Below are 24911 nucleotides of genomic sequence, written 5' to 3'. Positions count from 1 at the left end.
TGAGATATTGGAACACTGCTATCATGGACTTCCTGGACCCCACCAGTCAAGAGTTTTTTTTAACAGACAGGATATGCCTGCCTGACTGGCTGGAAAAGCAGCAACAAAAATGTGGTAGCTTGTTTGCTCCTTGGAGAATCATCTGCATTGCACAAATCCAACTTATATTCAAAAGCTAACACTGCAGGACTCTCCCCATCTGCTCCATAAAGACATCATTAACCTTCCCTTAAACAAATGAAAAAAAATAATAATATGAAGATCAAGGTCATCTTTCAAAATCACTACAGTAATCAGAATGTATTGATTGCAACTTTGCAGCAATGACAGCCTCATATCACTTCTTTGTACTATCCTTAATTAAGGACCTCTGTAATATCACGCTATTCAGAATTTGGGCCCATTTTTGTCAATTCAGATGTAGGACCTCTGGAACCAGTGACTCACATTTATAATTCCAAATTGTTGAGCCCTGCAATGTTGGGATGAAGAGAGAGGTCATTTTCCTACTGTCGAGAATCCATTTCATCCTTGTCCCAAAGATGCTTTTTCTTTTTCTTTTCCTCAATGGTCTGCTTTAATTCTTTAAAATACTGCCGCTCAATAAATATTCAGCCCCTGGACTCCCTTTGTTTTTCCTTGAAGACGTTTCGCTTCTCATCCAAGAAGCTTCTTTGGTTCTGAAGAAGGGTGAAGAATTCAGTCTGTCCAGTTGCCTTTTGAAAAAGCATCTTTGAGACAATCATGCCCTGGATGATTGAGAATCTCCAAAGACAGATACCTATTTCATCCTTGCTCCGACTGCCATCTCTGCACAGAATTTAACTCATCTTAACTTCCCATTCACATTTTCCCAGGCACTTTTTTAAGTACGGGGATGCTCCCTTTTCAACTAATGACCCCCATTATGAATTAAGGAAGTTGAAGGACAGGAGAAGACTGGTCTTAATTTTTTTGTGCACATCTTTGATGAGTAGGAGGGAGAACTTATAAAACTTAAGTTTCATTCTGTGTTGAGGTTGGCAATAATGGAAGGTGACATAGGTCAGCTTGGAACTAGAGTTGAGGTTTGAGGACAAAGGCCCATAGTGGTCTTAAAGTGCCTCTTTATTATGACCAACACAGATTTGGCTGATGGTTAAATCCCTTAGACTGCTGCAGTTATGTCTGGAAAATCTGAATATCTTGGTTCTCGGACAAAGCCCAGAAAGTCAAAAGGAAAATGAATGTATTTGTGAAATGTATAAAGCTTTTTTCTTCTTCTTCAACTGGAAACCTAATGAGTAAATGAGCCACATCTTTAGAATGAAGCTTTGTGGTGACATTTCAACAAACCTCTCTGTGGCTAGCCCCAAAGAGTGTTTCACTCTAGGGAAGATATCAACATCTGTAAAATAGTGCTAGAGAAAGGCTGGAAAGGGGGGGGGGGGGAAACAAGCTACTTGGTGAGAAAGAGGAAAGATTTTGTCATCTTGGTTACTATTTTATTTCTTCTTTTCAGCAGGAAAACATTGCATTGTCAAGCTGACCGCCTTTATTTTTTTGATGCAAACAGAAATACCTTTATTTATTCATTACACAATATTATATATACATCATTGTACATATGAATAAAATATACAGTGTTTGGTATTAGTATTCTTCATGTCAGGAGTTGGAAACCTGTGGATCTTCTGGGTATTTTTTAACCATAGTTCTAGATATCTCAGGGAGACCATTGAGCCCACCCCCCACTCCATGAATTAAGGCCTGGCTTTAGTTTACACAAACGTAAGGGAAGGAAGCAAGCTTATTTGTGGACTCCATAATTTCAGATTCCAGCTGGGAGAAGCTTAATGGACGAATCTTTCATGCATAAAAAGATAACACAGATACCAAAGAAGACATTCAACTCAACACATCAAGATGAAGCTTTTTTTTTTTTAATTAAGGCAGTTAAAGCAGTGTTAATCTGCATACCAGCATTTGAAGTAAACATGAAGGGTGGGAAATTTGGGACAGAATGCAAAGAAATATTCCCCGTGGAGTACTTTGTAAAACAATGGCATTCTTTCAAGAAATTGTGTATCCTCCCTGCCCCACCTCAAACTACAAAGCAGCCAGTGGTTTTGCTCTGAGAATTCTCTGATGTGCATGCAGGTGTATGTGAAAAAAGCATCAATCACCACAGTGCAATTTAATTTAAAGGCACATAGGCACATGAAAAAAATTTAACTAGTCATCAATCCAGCTTCAGGTAGAGGAATGACACCAAGACAGCACATGCACACACATGCGCACATCCCGCCAAATGAACTATCAACCTCAGAAGTTCCAGGCAATATCTCCAAACATGTGGGATGCTGGGAACTAATTCTGAAGCATAGCAGCTTTCCCATTTCTAAACAGAGAGAGCTTTGACTCAATCTGATGAAGGCACCAGAGAATTTTGGGTGAGCTTTTCCATTTGAACCCCAAGTCATGAGCAACTGTGAAAGCAATGAAGATGACTCTGCTCTAACTTCCGATTTTAGATAGAAGAACAGTATGATTGAACAAGAGAGGCACTTTTCACGCTCAATGCTTAACTCACACTTGTTTTAAGAGATGGCTAATTCCTACTTCTGTTTAATATTCTGGAAAGCCTAGTTTAGCTTTGATCATCTGTGGGGTTCACCCCCCCCCTTTGTGTGTGTGTGTGTGTGTGTGTTCAGCATCATAATCCTTCAACTGGAATTTGCAGCAACTCAAGAGTTCTACTATTCCAGGCAGAAAGCTGGAATTTGCTGCGGAAAGATATCAAATGGTTTGCATAAGTGGTCCCAAACTCCCTTTGGATGTACTCATCAACAGGGAAACTTTCAAAATATGCAAATCAGCCTATCACTAACACAATTAGGGATACAAAACACTTTTTTTTTTGGCAGCTATTATCCCGGCAGGAAGTGTTACTGAATGTAACCATGACCCAATGGTTCTGGTTACATTTCAGCATACGAACGCATTCCTAAGTGGTTTACACAGAAGAAAAAAAATACTACGTAAATCAGTTGGATTGTTACACACACACACACACACACACACACACACAGTAGACATCTACACAGCTCCACAGCATTAAGACTGGAAATGCATCACCTTGTTTTTTTCATTCAGCATTTTAATGAGACAGTAAATCCAAAATTAGGCCTGGAGTAAAAGGAAAGTAATTCAATCAGCTTGAAAAGGATCTCTCCCTCCTTCCCCCCCCCCCAGGTCTAGGCTGATTCAGCAGTTTACTCATAATCATTCATTCTGCAAGAAAAGAATTGAGAAGGATGCTTTCTGAAAAGGAAATGGATAAACTTCTCTCCCTCAACATTCAAAGGCTTAAAGCTGGAGTTCCTTTGGGCACAATGCTCAAAGGTTCAAAACTGAAAAAGCTTATTTGGGCTCAATGTTTTCTTTGGCGTCTACACCCTTTGAGGAAAACAAATGTAAATAATACTGCTTCGATGATGCTGGAAGACACAAATCCTCACATTTAACCAAGTTCTCTCTTCAGAATGGCCGGGTAATTTCTTTACAATTTCTTTCTAAAACCCGAACTTTCATTTGCAGTCTACATCAAGGTCCTTGGGCCAATACTGATCATCCATGTAGCAACTGTTATCAGTGTCGCTGTCCAGGATGCTATCTGAAAGGCTTGTGGAGTGATGTGGAGTCAGTAGTTCCTCCCATTGAAACTCTACCAATCTGTAAAGCTCCATAGAAGCTTGAGCATCTTCAACAGATGAATGCCCATGTTTGCCAACCTGAGGGGAAAAAAAAACAAACCCACAGAACATTACAAGTAAATCCTCGTTTACCGACCATTCCAAGTTACAATGGCACTGAGAAAAAAAATAAGGCTTTGGAGCAAAATTAACCTTAGCAATTCATCCGCCCAAACACATCGCTGCTGGATGATAAGAGACGATTTTATATATACCTTTGCTAAACCCCCAAAGGGTGATTGGGCAATCGCAGCACACTACGGGATATTTAAGGATCTCGAGGAATATCCCTTGAACTGCAAAAAAAAAACACCTCACATCAAAATAACAAGGTGCACTTAGCAACTTTCAGATGTAAAGCAGCTGAAGGATGCTAGGGTTTTGCGGCGCAATTCTGCTTTTTAGTGCTCTTGAGGAAATGAAAGATGGTGATGAGTTACCTGGATGTTTTTGTGTAGCAGCTGATCAGCCAGGCTCTTGAGAGACATAGATGGCTTCAGAGTGGAGGCCACTTTCTTCTTCAGCAGAGGACACTGGCTTGTATCGCGCCTCCAGGCTCGGGGGTGAAAATATTTTAAGGCTCGGAAATCATTGTGGAGAGCATGGCCCACAACTATTTTATCCTTCAAAATCTGTATGATCTAGAAAGGTGAAAAAGGTTAATTCGCCACTGCCTTCAGGAAAGGACGATTGTAGGTCACTTGAACAAGCAGACCAAGATCTCTCTCTCTATCATTTTTATCTATTATTTCTATTATATCTATCATTTCTATCGATTTATTATTTCTATCTATTTCTAATCTATCTATCATTTCTATTATATCTATTTCTCTCATCTATCTATATTTTCTATCATATCTATCAATCTATCTTCTATCAATATCTATCCATCCATCCATCTGCTCACCCACTCACATTTTAACTGATTTTTTCCAATTAATCTAGATATTTGAAAATTTGTAGGAACACTTAGGGAATTTTTTTTAAAACCATGTCTAATTTCTGAACTAGCCAGAGTACAGCTGAAATAGCTCCTTCCAACTTTACAGTGCTATGACTGTGGATAAAAGCCTTGTTGCTTGCCTACCATTCTGCATTTTATTGCAGATTCTGGTTGAATTGTTATTATGCATCTCTCAACCTCTCACATTGTATGCATGGAGCCTACCCCTAAATTAATCCCTTTTGCTTACCTCACCCTGTGCAATCCGGAAAGGAATTGCTTTTCTCATGTGCTTCCAGGTGATGCCACTCCAGCGAGTCCTATAATCTACAATTGGATATTCCGGAAGAATGTATTTGTCATAAATCACATCACCATCATAGCTCACCACCGTACAGCGTGCCAACTCGCTCGTCTTTCCAGAAGGACCCGTGCCTACCATTTCACAGTCAATGGCCACACGCTTCACAGATTTCTGAGGTGTCTGACGCAGGAAGGAAGCAGGCCTTTTTTCTGAGATGCTGGGGCGGGCTAGCAGGTTCTGAAGACCTTGGGAAGACGATGGCTGCCTGGCTAGTTCCTCAGAGGAAATGGACACAGCTTCACCAGATGTGGAAGGATTCTCCTGAGTTGTCATCATATCCTTCTGGTGAAACTGGTTACCTCCATTTCCCACGGACATTTCAGAGACCTCTCTGGTCCTAGCAAGGCCTGTCTCCTTTGTTCGGGCTGCTAGGTGTCCACTTTGCTCCACTGCTTTGCGCATCAAGTAGCGCTGGAGCCTCTGGCTTTTCTTTTTTTTCTGAATGCCAGCTTTGTCATCCGAGCAAAGTTGATTGAGATTATGGTTTAGATCCGTTCTGGTATAGGGGCATTTGACAAGCGGGACATTCATCTTCCCCAGGCTCCCTACCTGGTTGATCTTTGTTGGGCTCATCACCCCTGGCACAAATTTGGTGCTAGAAGATATCCTACCCAAAAAAAAAAAAAGAAAGAAAGAAAAGATGTGAGCCAGTTAATAATGTGAATTGAGAAAAATCTCTGGTCTGAGAATAAGGAAGTCAATGGATAGAAAAAAAAGTGTTTTATCTGCAAATGGAAAAACAGTATTCAACTTTTCTATCGGATATGAAGCATTATGTCAAAATTAGGAAGCCATGACTGTCCATACAACTTATTTAACCATTTCAATTAATGGCCTAGCTGTTAAAAGCCACAGTATCATAAACTGTTAATGCTAGTTTGGATTTTTTTGTGGTTTATGCAGAATAGATTTAGTCTAATTAGCTTATAATTCACTGTAATATGAGCCTCCAGAAAATTGATTTACTCAAGTACTAGGCAGCCTTAAATAAGTAAAAATCTCCATAGTGACGAGAATAGTAATAATAATTTTCCAGCTTCCAGAGACCAGAAAAGAACATAAATGCACCTCCCAAGAGAAGCACTCTATAATTCTGAAAACTCCTTAGGTAAAACGCTATTTGTAGGCGATGACAACTGCTACCTCCTAAGAGAAATGGCCTGTAATGCATGATAAACACTGCACTTAAAATATTAGAAGGAAAAAGATGCAACTGTTAACACTCAAGACCTGCATCTTGTATGACTTCAAAACAAGTTCTATAAAGTATAAAAAGCTAGTTGAGACTTATCAGCCAGCATTCAGCTACGATTAAAGTAAGTTACAAACCAACATGACATACTTAGACCCAAAATTTACACTGCAATTTTGGACCACTTAGCAAATAACAAAGAAACATTCCTATCCGGTGCTGTTCTCTCTTTTTAAGGGACATAAGAAATAGTATCTCACCCTCAGCAACTTTTAAGATGTGTGAATTTCAATTCCCAGATACAATTTCCCTGTTGAGGAATTCTGAGAACATCTCAACGTTGCCAAGCTTGAGAACCATTCCACAGCCAAGTGTCACCTTCCATTTCTTCTTCCAAAGATGCTTTTTCATGAGGCAACTGGACTTTCTTGTTTTTCTTTGAAGACGTTTCGCATCTCATCCAAGCAGCTCCCTAAGTCTTCAAAGAAAAACATGAAAGTCCACTTGCCTCATGAAAAAGCATCTTTGGGGTAACTATGACCTGAATGATCTCTTCTTACATTTCCCTTCTCCTATGACCATGATCCTATAGGTCACAACCCAGGATTTACAGACAATGGATGGGCTTTACAGAAATTAAGCCCAGTCACCCAAACCAGGTTATGGCTTAGCTGGAACCCAGACTTTGTGCTTGAGGTGGGGGAAAAAATGAAACTTTGATTTTGGGTTTTACCAATTGGGTAGATTTGTTGTTATAGAAAAGGCTAGTTTATACTATTATGTTAAAGTAAAAAAGTTGAGGTTTGATTGATTACTGTTTTATTCCACTGCAGCAGAGGGAATTGGAAGTCAATAACTTTTTTCCCTCTTTTCTCTCTTTTCTACACTTCTCCTCCCCCACCCTTATCTTTCCTACTATTTCCTTTTGTATTTTATATTATAAATTAATTTTTAAAAAACCCTGTAAACCAGGAAGTAGAACGGAGGAGCTTTCCAGAGCCTGCTAAAAAGAGAGCTAACAAAGGCTCAAAACAAAAGATGTGAGCCGGTTAGAACAGAACAGGATATCTTTATTGTCCATTGTGTAACTCACAACGAAACTGGATATCTTTATTGTCATTGTGTAACTCACAACGAAACTGGATATCTTTATTGTCATTGTGTAACTCACAACGAAATTAAGTATTAATAATGTGAATTGAGCAGTCTCTGGTCTGAAAATAAGGGAGTCGATGGACAGGAAAAAAGGCGTTTTATCTGCAAACGGAAAAACAGTATTCAATTTTTCCAAAGTAAGAAGCCATGACTGTCCATACAACTTATTTAACTATTTCAATTAATGATCTAGCTGTTAAAAGCCACAGGGTTCTTCCTTATTTGAGGGCTGCCCCTTTCCTACCCACAGCCCCACGGCTAATTCCCCACGTTCTCCCCAACCCAACTATTCCTGACTCGCAAAACTGCCCCCAAGTCCCGCATATTAGCTCCCCATTTGACCTTACCCGGCTGCAACCGGCTTCGCACGTGGCATTCCCGGAAGCGGAAAAAAAAAAACTCCTCTTATCCGGACCGGTCCGGGGTGCCGGCCACGCCCCCTCCTACTTGATTGGCTGCTTGGACAAAGGAGGCGGAGTTTAGTGGCATACTAAATCGGGTCTCCGGTGGACTTTTTTTTTTTAAATAGACTCTTGCTCGCGCATGCTCACACGCGAATGGCTCGTTCGTTGACTCGGGGGCGAAGCGCGGTTGTGGTTTTAATCTTGCAACATTTTTTTTTTGCAGCTTTACTATAACGTGGCTCACCTCCCCCCGTTGCGAGGTTGTGGTTTTAATGTTGTAATTTGTTTTTACTTTTTTTTTTTCAGCTTTACTGCAACGTGGCTCACCCCCCCTTGCGAGGTTGTGATTTTAATCTTGCAACTTTTTTTTTGCAGCTTTACTGCGACGTGGCTCACCTCTCCCCCCGCCCATTGCAAGGTTGTGGTTTTAATCTTACAATTATTATTATTATTTTTTGCAGCTTTACTGCAACGTGGCTCACCCCTTGCGACGCTGGATAAGGACTGTTAAGACTGCAAAAAAAGAAAAGACAAGAAAATATAATAAGCATCACTTTGGTGGCACCGTGCAGTGAACTACACGAATTGTGACGTATTAAGGAAACTACAAGTAAATCGGGAAAAATAGCAGGCCTCTATTGGAGTCATGTGTCAGTGTCATCACTCACAATACGTAGACACATACATGCCATATGCAAATCCACCTTTTAATAGGATTACCAGATGCCTAGGAAAAAGGATGCATTTTTCCCTTTTATGTCCTCTGGAAAGCAGAGCCTTGAATATTGTCCAGCTTTTTGAGTGTCTTGGGGATTTTTTTTTTAATGGACTGTTTTCACAACAATAATCACTCAAACCTTCGTGTATTGTGGTCTTCTAAATTGCCTATTCCTTTTTTTTAATCGGCTGTCCGACTAGATTAAGATTAGTTTATTTTCTGATTCCAGCAATCAACTTCAATCATGGGCTTCAAGGCAGGATAAGAAGCAACAGATGGAAACTAATCAAAGAGAGAAGCAACCCAGAACTAAGGAGAAATTTCATAACAGTTAAAACAATCAGTGGAACAACCTGCCTCCAGAAGTTGTGAATGCGCCAACACGAAGTTTTTAAGAAGAAACTGGACAGCTATCTATCCGAAATGGTGTAGGGTTTCCTGCCTGAGCAGGGGATTGGACTAGAGGACTCCAAGGTCCCATCCAACTCTATTTTTATTATTATTATTATGGATCATCGCACAGTCAGCCAGATGTTCAGACTGGATTTGGCATTTTGTCTACTTATTGAGTCCTTACCCAGGACCTGGGATAGGCAGATGTGGATGTTTGATGGTATTACAGATATCGCAGGATGAAAGCAGTTCCTAGTAAGGCCGCCTTTTGCAATTGACTAATAGCGAATTTGTCAATGCCAGTGGTGTTCAAGTGGTGCTCCAGTTGTTTTGGGATTGCACCTAAGGAGCCTATCACTATTGGTACTACTCTTGCTTGCTTTTGTCACAGTCTTTCTATTTCTATTTGTAGGACTTTGTATTTTGTTATCTTCTCCAGTTCTTTCTCTTCTATTCTGCTGTCTCCAGGCACTGCCACATGCACTATCCAGACTTTTTTGTCTTTCTTATCGACAATTGTTAATAAGAAAGACAAAAAAGTCTGGATAGTGGACGTGGCAGTGCCTGGAGATAGCAGAATAGAAGAGAAAGAACTGGAGATTATTATTATTATTACTATTACTATCCTGGCTCCGTCTCAGATGGCTGTAATCTGTAGATTCCAACACTCATTGTAGGTTTCTATGGTGAAATTTGAAAAGTGTGCCATTGTGGATTCTCTATTATTGCTGACTTTTGTTCTTGAAATTAAAGATTCTTTGGAAAAATATTGGGAGTGAAAAAGCAGCCTTTCCGATGCTGGAAAAAAGTAATTTCATATAAATGTAGCTCTAACTACATTTCCTTGCAGCTTTTTGCTGTCATATTTGTGGTACATGCCAAGAAAGTTAAATAGTGTGTCCTTCCCCCCCCTTCCCCCAACCCCCCCCCCAGCATCTTGTTCTCATTTTTTAATCAATCATGTCCTCCTTTGCGTATTCAACTCTTGCACCTACCTACCTTTACAGCTCTTTGTGTTTTGCTGAGACAACTGCCTGTGTGGACATGGCACAAGGTGGTCTTTTGCTAGAGTGACTTTCATTAGCAGCTCTCCCCGTGTCACATGGAGTGGAAATTGGCTGCAGTTGCATGTATGAAGTCTTCCCAATTGTCTTCTCCACTCTTCATCTCTTTCCTGATGTCGGCTTGGTAGGTTTCCATCCACGCGTGGTGGCTCATGTAAAGCCTAGCCTACCTGCCAGCGTTTGAATGGCAAGCAACTGAGATGGGGTTTGTGAGTGCCACTGTCTGCTGAAGGAGGAAACACAAAAACACAGACAAGGAAACAAACAAAAGGAAAAGAAAGAGATTTCTGTCTGCCTTTCAAACAAAAGAGCCTTGATGAACTGATCCGATGGCCAACAGAGGAACTGTCTGCTTCATTGGCTAGTCTAAAGAAAAGAAGAAATAGGGGCGACGTGATAGCAGTGTTCCAGTATCTGAGGGGCTGCCACAAGGCAGAGGGGGCCAGGTTGTTCATGGAAGGACGAGAAACAAGAGTTGGAAACTGATCAAGGAGAGAAGCCACCTGGAATTAAAGGAAAACTTCCTGACAGTGAGGACAATCAACCAGTGGAACAGCTTCCCCCCAGAAATCATGGGTGCTCCATCACTGGAGATTTTTAAGAAGAGGCTGGACAGTCACCTGTCTGAGTTGGTGTAGGTTCTCCTGCTTAAGCAGGGGGCTGGACTAGAAGACCTCCAAGGTCCCTTCCAACTCTATTTCCATTCTATTCTATTTACTGTTGACTGGATCAACTTTCAATTGAGACTATAGGAGTCTGTTTGCTTTCTTCCTCGCCATTTTTCCCCCCATCAAGCTAAGCAGCCGTGTGCTTCAGATCCTGACTCAGAAAATCTTGGTTGATGTCACATCTCTTCCTATCTAGGAGAAGCAATAAGAAAGGGGACATTCAAATCCCCCTGGTTAATAACAAGGCGTCTTTTCCCTTTACCTGGCAAAACAATGGCAAGCTATCCTGTATACAGGTGATTCTCGACTCACGACCAAAATTGAGCCCAAAATTTCTGTTGCTAAGTGAGACAGTTGTTGAGTGAATTTTGCCACACTTTACTGCCCCATTTGTTAAGTGAACCACTGCAGTGTTTAGTAACACAGCTGTTAAATGAATCCGGCGTTGACCTCTGACTCCGTCTGTTGCAGTAATATAAGACATTAAGATCAAATCTCAACTTTTTACATTTCTGTAGTAGTATAAACTAGCCATTTTTGTATCAAAAAACCAGTCTAATTAGTAAAACGCAGAATCATAGTATCGGGTTTTTTTCCCACCTCGAGCAGAAAGTCCAGGAGCGGTTTCCAAGTAAGCCAGCTTTTTTCAGCCTTATATGTGGGTCCATCTGTTCCGAATACATGTGACATCATAAAACCGCAACTCCTTTGTAAATGTCGCATTCAACAACATTTTTTGTTTCTCTGTTTGCTGCGATTATACTACAAAGAGCGCCCAGAATGTTGTCATTCTTTATGCTGGCCGATTTCTATTCGTTCTCCTGGTTACGTCTCATTAATCTTGGAAGAGTCCCAGCATGGCAGCGTTTTTAAACTTGCATCTTTCCTTCTGCTCCTTCAACCCCCTGGAAGTCCAGGGCTGAAGAGAGAGATGGTAATTTGCACTCTCCTCTCGTGCAAATAAGATTTCTAACAAGGACAGGCTCCCGCTGACTTCATTGGTGATGGGCTGACAGGAAGACTGGCGGTTGCAAAGGGCTGTGAGGAGAACAGCCCCCCCCCCCGTGACCTGCTTCTGCTCTCTGTATTGGCAAGAGAGAAGCTACCTGATGCTCCGAACAAGGGAGCAGAGCTTCCGATAAAGTTTGTGACACTTTCAGGCATCAGGTTTAACTGGCATAGGGTAAGCGATGGAGGACCATGTCCGCATCCCGGTCCCAGAAAAAATTCTAGGGATCATTTTTAGTCTGAAACAGCCCCAAGAGTGTTAACCTTAAGTTAACATCCTGACCAGCCATGACACTTGAAAGGTTTAATGAACTCTTGATTCTTTCTATCTGAGACAAAATCCTTGAAAGGCCGTTTTAAAATGGACTCTTTCTAGGATCTCTCCCCCTCTCTCTCTTCCTTCCTCTTCCTCTCCCTCCCTCTCCCTCCATCTCTCTCTTCCTCTCCCTCTCCTCCATTTTTCTCTTCCTCTCCTCTCTCTCCCTCTTCCTCTCCCTCTCTCTCCCTCTCTCTCTCCTTTTTAAGTGTCACCTCAGCAGATGAAAATAAAAGGATGTAGAAGAGAGGGATGTGTGTAGTCATTTATGCATTTATTTATTTATTGCTCTGGTAGAAAAGAAGTCAAAATCTGAGGAAGGGACAGTGTACCTCTCATTTTCCTTTCAAGAAGATGGGAGGACATTAAAAGTGACACACAGTGATCCCCAATTGTGTGACGCTTGTGTGTGGTGATGCATGATTTGATCAGGGAAGAGGGCAACCTGATCAACCATGTCAGGAAAACACAGTTGCCTTACCTTGTGCCTTAATTAGACCCCATATGACATTCTTAGCCTCTTTTGAGTTAATCCACTTTCCGAGAGTCCAGGATATTGAACCGTACAGTGAAGTATCTAGGACACCAAAAGAAAATTAAACCAATATTAATAAAGTTATTGAGATGTATGAAATCATCTGCTATCTCTTTCCTGTGCTAGTTCGTTTGTTTATTTATTTATGAGACTTATATACTGCGTAAGCGTTGTATAAACTCAGTTAAGCATTGTATAAACTCAGCCTGTGTCTGTGTGTATATTTCCAATTCTATTCTTGCTCGAAAAACCTCTTTAGCAATAGCAGATTTATATACCGCTTCCTAATCCTTTAAAGTCCCTCTCTAACTGGTTTACAAAGCCAGCACGTTGCCCCCAACAATCTGGGTCATTTTACTGACCTCGGAAGGATGGAAGGCTGAGTCAACCTTGAGCCCCATTAGGATCGAACTCCAGACTGTGGGCAGAGTTTACCTGCAATACGGCATTCTAGCCATTGTGCCATCATGGCTAAGCGTACTTTAGCCATATCTCCTGACATATGCCTAAGCAACCTTTTAGATTCAGTCATGTTCACAGCTTGAGATGTTTCTAAATGCAAATGTCTAAATGTTGTCTGGTGCTCCAACTACACACCCTTTCTTAGAAAAGGCAACTTTGGCTTCAGTGAATGAGGAGCAACACTCGTTTCTCATATGGGCTACTGCAGTGCCAACTTTATGTGACAGCCCTTGAAGACTGCAAGTAGACACTGAAGTAGATTGTGTCATAATGTGTTTTGTAGACTTTATCATCTCAGTCTCACATCCCCTGTACAGACTTCCAATCTCTTTTTTCAGATCCAGTGCAAAATAGGGGCACAGGCATTCCTTCTGACCAATGGAGTCTTGGGTCCATCTTATGTTGAAGTTAGCTGGAAGATATTCCGATTTCTTCTGTAGCCAGCCGAGAGGAGGCATTTCAAACCTGCCCTCCTATTGCTTTCCTTTCAAACAGCCGCAAAAGCAACAGTGGAGGTGATTGGAAACAGCAGAATTCTTCAGCACCCTCAAATACTCCATCTATCTTCTCTGCGGGTGGACAAGGAGAATGAAGGGAACCACCAGAGTCGATCCTTTTTAAATTTCATCACTGAGGCAGGGACCAGACCCCATAAGGCAGACTGCGACTTGTTGTCATGAGATGAGCTACAGAAACAACAAAATCACTAGTCTTCCATAAGGAGTCTGGCAGAGATGTGCAACGGGTCTACAAGCATGAATTCACTCCCTGTGACAGCTATCTTCCCAAAGTTAGGCAGAGTATATAAATCACAAGAGTCAAGAAAAAGAGGGCAGGAGGAACATGTCTAAAGACTTCTTTAACCATTTTGTAAAAGTTTGGGTTTAACTGGGCACAACTGGAAGACTGTGAAAATTGCCTTCTTTCTTTCTTTCTTTCTTTCTTTCTTTCTTTCTTTCTTTCTTTCTTTCTTTCTTTCTTTCTTTCTTTCTTTCTTTCTTTATGAGACTTATATACCGCTTTAAGTGCAAGCACTCTCTAAGCAGTGTACACCAGTAAGCAATGTATATATATATTTACATTGCCCCCAACAATCTGGGTCCTCATTTTACCTACTCCGGAAGGATGGAAGGCTGAGTCAATCTTGAGCCGGTGAGATTTGAACCACTGACCTGCTGAACACAGTCAGCTAAAGTGGCCTGCAGTACTGCACTTTAGAGTAAATTGACTTTTCGATTCAACAGTAAAGAAAGGCAGACAGAGGAGTAACGAGTGATAGAAGAGAAGGAGAATCTGTCCGTCTTGAGCCTTTCAAAAATATTAATTTCCAATGACCATTTTAGGGAACCCAGGACTAGTTGAACTTTGTGGTTGCTTCCAACTCTACAATTCTGTGATTCTATTATGCAACTAATTTTGCTTGGCTTTACTGAATACCGTCATAATATCCTTCTTTATATTTTAAGACAAGGCATATTGCTTTTTCAAAAATACTGTGGCATAGTATTATACAGTAGATTTCCTGACTTTAGCCTCTATTGTTTAAAATCCTAGCTTTGCATTGAATGAGTGAATGGTGAATGGTGGTTAATAAATGATGCTTAAACTATCATGGATTAATATGTTGTATGCTTAAAAGATAGGGTCTCCCCAAGCACAAGCATGATTGATTGCAAGCCATGTTTTATCACTCAGAATCAGGGCTTTTTTTTGTCATAGAACGCCCAGAACAGAGTTCCGGCACCCTTTTTGGATGGAATCTTGTACGGTAGGCAAGGCGGGTTGTATGACGTGTGTGAGTTCCGGCACCTTTTTTTTTTTTTTTTTACAAAAAAAAGCACTGCTCAAAATCATGAATCCCACCCAGCCAACTATCATTTATTCAGTTAGCCATGGTTGAATCTGATATATTAATTCAGTTTCGCAAACAGTCTTGCCCTATTGCCTTAGGACAGTGGTTCTCAACCTGTGGGTTGGGACCCCATTTGGGGTCGAATGACCATTTCACGGGGGTGGCCAAACAACGCAGTCCGCCATTTTTTCCCCCTTTTCCTTAGCTGTGCTCCTCCCTTTTATTCTATTGGCTTTTGAAAGCCAATAGAACAGACTCTCTTGAATAGAGTCTAATTCTATTGGCTTTCAAAAGCCAATAGGAATTGTCCAGGCTGTCTCTGCCCTGCTGAGCCCGCCAAAAGTCCCATTCTGCAAATGGTGCTGCACCAGTTGAGTAGTCCTCGACTTACAACCGGTTGAGTAGTCCTCGACTTACGACCGGGTGGGGGTCACGGCATTAAAAAGGTTGAGAACCACTGCCTTAGGAAATGTTGGGCTTGTTTTCAGAAGTTTCTACATTTCCAAACATCAAGCGCAAACTTTTGAAATTCTTCCAGTATTTCAAATACACAGGTAGTCCTTGACTTACAACAGTTCATTTAGTGACTGTGATTTATGACTATTTTTCACAGTTATAACCTTTGTAGCAGCCCCACGATCATGTGATCAAAACTCAGATGCTCGGCAATTGACTCATACTTACGACAATTGCAGCGTCCCGGGGTCATGTGATCCTCTTTTGCGACCTTCTGACAAGCAAAGTCAATGGGGGAAACCAGATTCACTTAACAACCATGTTACTAACTTATCAACTGCAGTGATCCACTTAACAAATGTGGCAAGACAGGTCATAAAATGGGGCAAAACTCACTTAACGCTTAACAAAAGAAATTTTGGGTCAATTGTGGTTGTAAGTTGAGAATGACCTGTATTGACTTTGGTCCCAAATTTTGCTGCCTAAAGAGTTCTGTTATGAACTCTCCAAATGGAAATGGATTTTTCCGGTTGCCTTTTCTTACAAACTCAGCACTTCTAGCCTTTCTTTTCATCTGGTTTTGAATGTTTTTTTTCCCCACCCTTCCACATGTTATCCTACATTCTTTCCCGTCTTTAGAAAACAAAGCTAGTGGCATGTCATTATGGCTTTTCAGTCACTAAAGGGCATTTTATTCTCTGAAGAAACAAGAAAGGTAGTAATTGTCCTAAGAGCAATATCTCACTCTCTTCCCCTTTCCAATCTTTTCACAGCTGTATAAAATCTATGTCCTAAATCTTTCTTTTTTAAAGAAAAAAATCTGAAACATTTTCAGGCCCCTTGGTGTCAGCTAATTAATGCTCTCTTAATGACTAAATGGTTTAAACATTGCACAATAACTTCCCAGGGGGGCATCAAAGGTCATTCTGATTCATAGCAAAACTCTTTTTTATTATGCATGGCAAAGCCACAAGGTATGGGACGGGGTAATTATCCTTGTGTTGTTCTTTTGGGAAAATAAGGAATAGGATTGGGCTGTCAAGCTGCTGTTAAAAGGAGCAACATTTGGGTCATGAAGCAAAACAGGGTCTCTTTAAAATGCAAAAAACAGAAGCAATGGAGGCATAATCAGTGTGTAGAAATGGATCGTGACAGTCAAAACAAGTACAAACTAGTGGATTTAGCAAGAATGGCATTTGGTTGGGATTTGTTTACTGATAATTCCAGTCTTTCTCGCTGAAAAAAAAAACATGCTTTACTGGCGAGTAGAATCTGTGAATTTAGCTACTTGCAAGACAAAAATGGATTCACATGTATTAAGCTTAACCCCGATTTGCTGAATGTCACAGTTGGGCCATATGTTGCACAGAATCATAAGCCATAATTTATAAAGCATGTTTAGGTTTATATGTATTCAAGTTTAAGCTGTCTTGCTAAGCCAAAATGAATCACACTGGCATTTAACATTTTGCGTATTCTCAGAATGGTTATTTATCAGCCTTGATTTATAATTTAGTATTATGACTGAGATAGTCTGTTATAGCTAGTTCAACAAACCATGATGAAAAAATATATGGAATTTATGAGTTATCCAATAAACCAAATTTAAAATAAATGATGGCATGGGATAATTTGTGAGCTAATATAATTTGTGAGCTAATATAATTTTCCCTTTACAGTGTTGATTGTTGCGGCTTTAATTTTAGAGTGAAGAGAATAACACAATGGCATTTTTAAATGATAGGCAATGTTGTGGTTACATCAGTTATCCCATTGCACTAAGCCGTAATTCTGCCTTACTATGTTGTGTGAATCCAGTAATTTCAGTTTGTAAAGTATGGTTTAAGTGTATCATACGAACATGACATTTTGTGGCTTTTTTTTTTTTGACATATGATTTCATTACACATGGTGTAAGATATAAAGCCTATAAGAGTATAAAACCTATAAGTTAGTGGCTATTATTTCAAAAGTAATGGTAATTTCTTAAAGCTGTTTTAATACACTACAACGTATTTTGGATGTCCCCCTCATGGCAGTGGCATTCACTTTAATTACAGATACAACTGTAATATTCTCAGTGACATTTCTATATCAAACCACATTTATTTTTGAAAAAAATATTGAAGCAGTATAACAAATGTCTTCATAAATCCTGTCCAAGTAAGGTGTTTTATTCACAAGACAACTGAAAAGCAATCTTCAAAAAGAACATTTTTTAAAATGTACACTGAATTCCAAAATGCTGCATCCAGATAGGGACGAGAGAAACATAATGTTATCTGGGTTCTGTGACCTGTTTTAACATGCTACCTGATTGAATAGACCGGCCATTAGTCTCTTTTGTGTAGGGTATGGGGTTTTGTCTATGTGTATGTGTGTGTGTGTTTGTGTGTGTGTGATTTTCTTCTTTCTTTCTGGAGTTTTCAAGGTTTTTATCTGAATCAAAAACAAAAAAGTCAGATGAAAGGCTTTAAAGGGAAAAGACTTTTGTTTTTAATATAAACCATTTGCAAAACTCCTGAGGTAAAAAATGGCTGCTAATGGCCAAACCTCTAATCAACTCCATTTAGGTAAGGGAACTTGGCAAGGCAATCCACAGTGAGCCTGATGTATGTCAGAATTGCTCTTAATGGTAATGGCATGAAGCTTTAGCCAGTGGAGAGATTTTGGCTGAGGCATTTAGGAACAATTCTGACATACAAAGAGTTACCAATAGGCAGGCCTTGACATTCTGCGAATTGCATGTGGCACCTTTAAATCTCCTTTCAACAGCTCTTGGACACCTCTTCCCAAAAGATTGTGTTGCAAAATTGTGGCCAGCATTGAACAATATCACATAAGAAAAATACAAAGAAACAGAGGAAAATGGGAATGAGGCTTGTTAAGCCTTTGATAGATTTGACACAATTACGCATAACTGTGCACTTTAAAAAAGGATGCTATCCCCTGCAAAGGGGCAAACCTTTTAAAATTTTAAAGGTGCCCTTCTTAACTAGATTAGCTCTTCTGATATCTCTCTCTCCCTCCCTCTCTTTTTTAGAAAGACAATTTCATTATATTTTTCAATACAGTAGCACCATCATCTTATTTAATGTAATGATAATACAGTGCTGTAAGGTACTTTGGGAAATCAATTACTATATCATGTTTAATTTATGATACAACGTATTAATGATAAAACTAGGTGTTACTAAGTTTATTTTATTCTATTAAGTTTTTTTGTTTTATTATTTTCTATATTTTATTTGACCTGATAGGCATTTTATATGATTTCAGCTTCTGGCAAATTTCACACAACTTGTTAGACTTGATTAAAATAATATTAAGTAGCTTCAGGTTTGAAGAACTATAGCCATTTTTTTTAGTATGCTGTGCAAACTGGGGCCCTATACTTAGCCATAATATGGTCTATTTGTTTGGCACAACTTGGCATATAAAGGCTGTGTTTTGTTGTCTGGATGTTAGGTTTTCAGCAAGTTGCATGAGCCTAAAGGTCAACTTTAGCACCCCCCTTAAAATAAGACAAATGATATTTTACAACCATAAAGTATTGTCGTCATCTTATTATTTTCTATTTAATAATAGAATATTATAGGTAACTTTTCTTAAGTTAAATGAAAAGAATTGTATTGGGAGTTTAAATATTTGGGGAGGGAATTTGAAGGTTTTTATCAGCCTCTGGTGGGTCAAATGTTACTAATCGTTGCATTAGAGAGGACAACCAGTCAAAGTTTAACTATAACCCACCATTAAATGGGAAGCAGGAGGGCATGGAAATGGACAATTGGTTTCAGAACCTGGGACAGCTGCCCCCAAAGTTGTATAGCTTAATACAATTCATGTTGAACCTGGTTTAAGATAACACAACACCTAACATACTATGCCTGCCCACTCCCCATATTACAGGCAATGTGATGATCTGACTCACACAACACAAAAAGAACACACTGGACCCCAAACTTCTTCATCACATTTTAGCCGAATATATACATTGTGCAAGCCTATACAAAGGCATGAAATCCTGCCTTAGGTATAAAAGACAGTTGCTTGACTTTCTGCCAATCACCCGGAGATCGTGAGTTCTAGTCCTGTCTTAAGCATGAAAGCCGGGTGGGTGACTTTGAGCCAATCGCCAGGAGGTTGTGAGTTCTAGTTCTGCCTTAACCATGAAAGCCAGTTGGTGCCTTTGGGCCAGTCTCACGGCTGTTATTGTGGGGAAAATAAGAGGAGGAAAGAGAATTTTGTAACTCAAGTTCCGCTCCCTTGAGTTATTTATAAAAATAATAAAGGAAGGATATAAGTAGAGAAAAATAAATAAATACTGATTTGATTTTAGTCTTTTTTGTTCTATTTTTTTCATAAGATACACTATATTTAAATTACAGCTTTTCTACACTTGGCATCTACTCAAGTAAATTGGCACGCACACATTTTATATAAACTGCACTGAATGCAACAGGACTGGCTTTAAGAATTGCTCCATGAATCATACAGTTTTCTTACAGCCGTATTTCCAGCACACATTTTCCATTTGCAGAGCGATAAATAAATTCAATCCTTTTCTTTATTTCTTTCTCAAGCTTGGGCCTGTTGTTTCAAATCAAAAGGAATACTAGAGGGATTTATTCTCCACCTGCTCAGAATTGTTTTCTAATTCACTTATTCTTATACAAAGATATATCTGCATGTCTGTATCTATGCATTCAAATTGCCTTACGTGGAGACCTTTTAAAAGAGCAGATTCTTCCTTTTTTTTGACATTTAATACTGCAAACCACCATTTTCACTCCAGGTTTTTCATATTATTTACCTATTAGTAATTTCTCTAAGATACTCTTCCAGACTGCTATCAGCTTCTGTAAGCATGTATATATGTGCTCAGTTTTCTGTTTCATTTTTTCTCTCTCTCTTTCATATCAAAGCAGGAGAGCAGCTGCTTAGCCATCTGTCCATACCCCAAACCTGGACTTGAATTATACAAAAGGTAGCCTCATGCACACAAATTCAATTTATGGTTTTGATCCCTCCACTCCGTTCATATCTTGACTTTTCATCTACCACCTGTTTCCCCAGAGCTCTGATTTATCAAAGACTGTTTGAGAACAGGAGCACAAAACAAACAAACAAACCAAAACATTAGGCTTTCTTTCCTTCTTTCTCTGCAAAATTTTGAGTAAGGGTAGGGTTGTTTTTTTTTCTGGAGCGAGATAATAAGACGCTAAAGTTCTGGAAAGCACTGAATGCATCAGAGCTGTCAGTTTGATTCTGATTTTTCGATTTTTATGGCTTGGATTTCTGAATCAAGCTAATCAATTGATCCAATTTGGAAGATCAGTTCAAGGGGAAAAAACCTTTCTGATGGGTAAAAAGATGGTTGAATCATTGGTTTGATTCAGAAGCTAGTGATACAGTTCAACAAGCTGATTTGATGATTCAAATGTCTTCAAACCAAGCCTCTCAATCAAACTTTTGCATAAATAATGCTTGCTAATAATCTTAAATCATTAGTGCATTTTTGCACTCTGGTTTCTTAATTAGGTCCCCTTTCTTCTCTCCGAAGATCTTTCTGCAACTTCGGTATCTTGAGCCAGCAGTGTGCTGCAGCTGCCAAAAAAGCCAACACAATGCTGGGCTGCATTAACAGAGGCATAGAATCAAGATCATGCGAAGTATTAATACTACTTTACAAGGCCTTGGTAAGGCCACACTTGGAATATTGCATCCAGTTTTGGTCACCACAATGCTGAGACTCTAGAAAGAGTACAGAGAAGAGCAACAAAGATGATTAGGGGACTGGAGGCTAAAGCATATAAGGAACGGTTGCTGGAATTGGGTATGTCTAGTTTAATGAAGAGAAGGACGATGGGGGACATGATAGCAGTGTTCCAATATCTCAGGGGCTGCCCCAAAGAAGAGGGAGTCAAGCTATTCCCCAAAGCGCCTGAGGGCAGGACAAGAAACAACGGATGGAAACTAATCAAGGAGAGAAGCAACCTAGAACTAAGGAGAAACTTCCTGACAGTGAGAACAATTAATCAGTGGAACAGCCTGCCTCCAGAAGCAGTAAATGCTCCAACACTGGAAGTTTTTAAGAAGAGACTGGACAGCCATTTGTCCAAAATGGTGTAGGGTTGCCTGCCTGAGCAGGGGGTTGGACTAGATGACCTCCAAGGTCCCTTCCAACTTTATTATTATTATTATCTTTATATATCTATCTATATCTATATCTATATCTATATCTATATCTATATCTATATCTATCTATATATCTATATCTATATCATCTATATCTATATCATCTATATCTATATCTATCTATATATCTATATCTATATATCTATATCTATATATCTATATCTATATATCTATATCTATAGGGAAGCATGAGAATTTCAGTTTCTGTTTTTGTGCAAGCAATTATCAGAACTGGCACATTCCTTCATCAATGATGTGATGCTGACCAATCTCTGACGCTCACCGATCGTTCATCCTACTCCCTTAGAGGCACAGTTTCTCCAAGGTCATTCTGTGCTTACCGTACCACCCTATCCCATTGAAGAGAATAACATTTTGCTGAATTAGCTGCACAAATTTAACTCTAACAAATGAAGACAGAACGGGTCAGTGTTCTTGTGCATCTGTGGATCTGGAGAGACAAGCATCAAAGCCGCTACACCAATGAGTGCATTCTCCCATCTGGCTTTTTTTGATGCTAGCTGTGGATGTTTCCCCACAGAATAAAGTGGAATGCCTGACTAGAGAGAGGCACGCTGAGCGGGGACAATAGGCATTTAGAACTAGCTCTACAAAGAGACAGGAAGTGAGGAGAACTATTACTGTTTCCAGGCTTCATTTAAGTTCATTTTCTTTCCTGGTTATATTTTGTTATTTTAATCCCTAGCCTATGACTTTCATTGTGTCTCTCTTCCACCATCTCAGAAACCTCTTTTCTCACATAATCAGACCCAGATGTGGAATAATAACATCTCAAGATTTGGAGTAGGAGAGAAGATGAATGCAGGCAATGTTCCAGCACAGGGGATGGAGCCCTGGAAGATGAAAGCTGCTTCTCTGGCAGATAATTAACATGATCATGTTTATGAATGTGGATCAGTAATTCCAGGTAAAGTCTCCAGCCACCCTAATGCAGAATAACAATGCCTCTGCCCTTGCTTGGGGAGTGACACGCAGAACAGAGGGCACCACCGATGCCAACATATTCCTGATGTGACTCTAAAACGCCTCATTTCTCAATCCGGGCCTAGGCGTGTATTGTTTTGTGTCCTTGAGAAGTGATTATTGCACAAGCTGGCATTGTTAACTTGTGGCTTTCGTCAATCTCAGCAGAATTTCTCTGTGGTTTTTTTTTTTTTGTTTGTTTGTTTCCTTGAAACCATGACGGCAATCTGGTGATCTCGCTGCTTTTGTGATGCTTTGGGCAAAAAGATGGAATGCAAAAAGAGAATAAGATTGTGCCTCTACTATTTTCAGGCAGTTGTAGAACATGTGTTTGCAAGCTTCATCAGGGGTACCAAGTAACAGCTTTTTCTTCTTTGCAAACCTATTACATGCAAAGAACATGTGTGCCACATGCATTATTTTTGAGTTTAGCATTCCCAGGCTGAATTTTATATATTGTTAAAAAATGAAAACGATGTGTTTTGTTTGCCTGTAGTCTTAAACACCAATTATGGCTTATTCAACAAATCATAATGAAGTCAACTGCATTTTATCATAAAGCTGAACAAGGGTACAATCTGCTTGTATTGGTACTTTCCCTGGTTCTTTGGATCCTTAACTCTTCACTTCCAAATATCCATTTCTTTCTTTCAGACTCTCAGCCTAACCCAGAAGGCAAAGAGAGGCATTTTTTTTATAACAAGGATTGCAAATGTCTATGGAGATTCTCAGTCATCCAGGTGATGGTTGTCCCAAAGGTGCTTTTCCAAAAGGCAACTGGGCTTCCTTTGTTTTTCCTGTTTTGCTTCTCATCCGAAAAGCTTCTTCAGTTCTGACTGAGTGATGGAGGGTGGAAAGACCAACAACCAGATGACTGCAAGGAATAGAAATCCTTCCAGCCTCCACCATTCAGTCAGAACAGAAGAAGCTTCTCAGATGAGAAGCAAAATGTCTTCAAGCAAAGAGACAGTTCAATTGCCTTTTGAAAAAGCACCTTCGGGGTAACCAAGGATTACACTTAACTTGTTTCTGAGTGGAGGTGGGGGTTAATAAATTGGTGGAACCATAACAAAATTTTAATCGGGTGAAATTCATTGGAGTTAATAAGTAGCTTTAGGATCTGGTAGCTGGTAGCCAATCTTGGATGGCCTTGGAAATGAAGCAGGCAGTATTTATAAGAGGGGTTCCCTAAACAATTCCCCAGCTGTTGTCTATGTTGGAAACTGAAAATCAGCCCACAAGAAGCAATGGCGAATCCTGTAATGCTGCTAAGGAAATGGCGTATATGTGATCAGTATAATTTAAGCTCAACCCAAAGATCTCTTTTTGATGACAATCCCTGAATATATGTCTCCTCTTCTTTGCCCCATTCAAAATTAGTCTCCATTGATGGCTTCTGGAGAAGTTGGGGGGGGGGGGCTGGGTTTCATGCAGAAGAAAAATGAACCAGAGTGTCTGGTTGTCCTAAATGGAAGAATCAAACCCAACTGTGTTGACAATTGTCATCTCTTTACAGAATGTGGATGTCTCTTTCTCCTTCTCTGACTCAGACACGGAAGATGGGAGGGTCCCCCAAATCCTCAACCATTACTCAGACTGACCAATTTCCATGGGATTTCCCCTCCACTCACACCTTTAACATGCTTAGCTCTTGGAAGAATGAATTGCAATTACAGCCCTTTCAGGAGCTTCATTATCACTCTGGCTTGGCCTTGTTTGATGAGGCCTTTTTATTGCCAAAGTTATTATACACAAAATGCACAGCTCCGAGCTGCAATTTCCTCTCTATGGTGATAAGCCAGGGAGTACCCGCTGTTCACTAAATAGCTGCTTTTTTTTTTTAAGTCTCCATCTAGGATGGGAAAAAGAAGAAAGGAAGGCTAACTTCACTTTGTTAATGAGATTAATTCTGATGAGCTGGAAGGGAAAGGAAGGGAAAGGGAGAGGAAAGGAAAGGAAAGGAAAGGACTCTACATAAGAAATGGGTTATGGATGGAGTTTGCATCCAGTCCCAACTCTTGCAAAAGAATTAGGCACTTTGAAATCTCCTGCTTCTAGGATAGACTGCCTGCCTGCCTGCCTGCCTGCCTGCCTGCCTCACTCAACCTGTTGACTGCTTTTTCTTTCTTCATACCTATCTATCTATCTATCTATCTATCTATCTATCTATCTATCTATCTATCTATCTATCTATCTATCATCCATCAGGCTAGCTATCTGAGTGATAATGAATCACATAATTGAAGCACCTGCACCCCTTGTTCAGCAATTGCTTCCTTCCGATTGGTGTCCATAGAAGAAATGCAGGAATGGCAAATGTTGAGTTACAGGAGCCCATAAGAGCACAGACTGAAAAAAATGTCACGATAGTGCCCAAATCTAAAATTATTCAGACCCAGCTGTGTGCAATCCAATAGGTTGCTTACCTGGACACAAAGTGCCTGTGTCGTGGTTCCGACAGATGA

General features: G+C 40.0%; 1 protein-coding gene across 7 annotated transcripts in view; it reads right to left on the bottom strand.

Annotated features, from left to right (window-relative positions):
* Nucleotides 1-1533: 1533 nt before the first annotated feature.
* Nucleotides 1534-24911, bottom strand: part of LOC120315173 (apoptosis-enhancing nuclease-like) — a 49553-nt gene continuing 26175 nt past the window's right edge. The window contains exons 3-9 of one of the 7 annotated variants that reach the window (XM_039359096.1): nt 11236-12536; nt 9903-10190; nt 8275-8305; nt 7736-7843; nt 4928-5648; nt 4175-4375; nt 1534-3773 (exon numbers count right to left, since the gene is read on the bottom strand). In XM_039359096.1, coding sequence (XP_039215030.1) covers nt 3570-3773; nt 4175-4375; nt 4928-5648; nt 7736-7843; nt 8275-8305; nt 9903-9984 — 1347 coding nt within the window. In that variant the 5' untranslated portion in view covers nt 9985-10190; nt 11236-12536 and the 3' untranslated portion in view covers nt 1534-3569. Of the gene's footprint in view, nt 3774-4174; nt 4376-4927; nt 5649-6493; nt 6712-7735; nt 7844-8274; nt 8306-9902; nt 10442-11235; nt 13958-24911 lie in introns of those variants that run through there. The other 6 variants (XM_039359099.1, XM_039359097.1, XM_039359100.1 and 3 more) reach the window with 6 other exon arrangements.

The sequence above is a fragment of the Crotalus tigris genome, unplaced genomic scaffold, assembly GCF_016545835.1.
Source record: "Crotalus tigris isolate CLP2741 ecotype Arizona unplaced genomic scaffold, ASM1654583v1 scf7180000019068.10715455, whole genome shotgun sequence".
In the NCBI taxonomy this organism is placed as follows: domain Eukaryota; kingdom Metazoa; phylum Chordata; class Lepidosauria; order Squamata; family Viperidae; genus Crotalus; species Crotalus tigris.
This window is presented reverse-complemented; position numbering and strand designations above follow the sequence as displayed.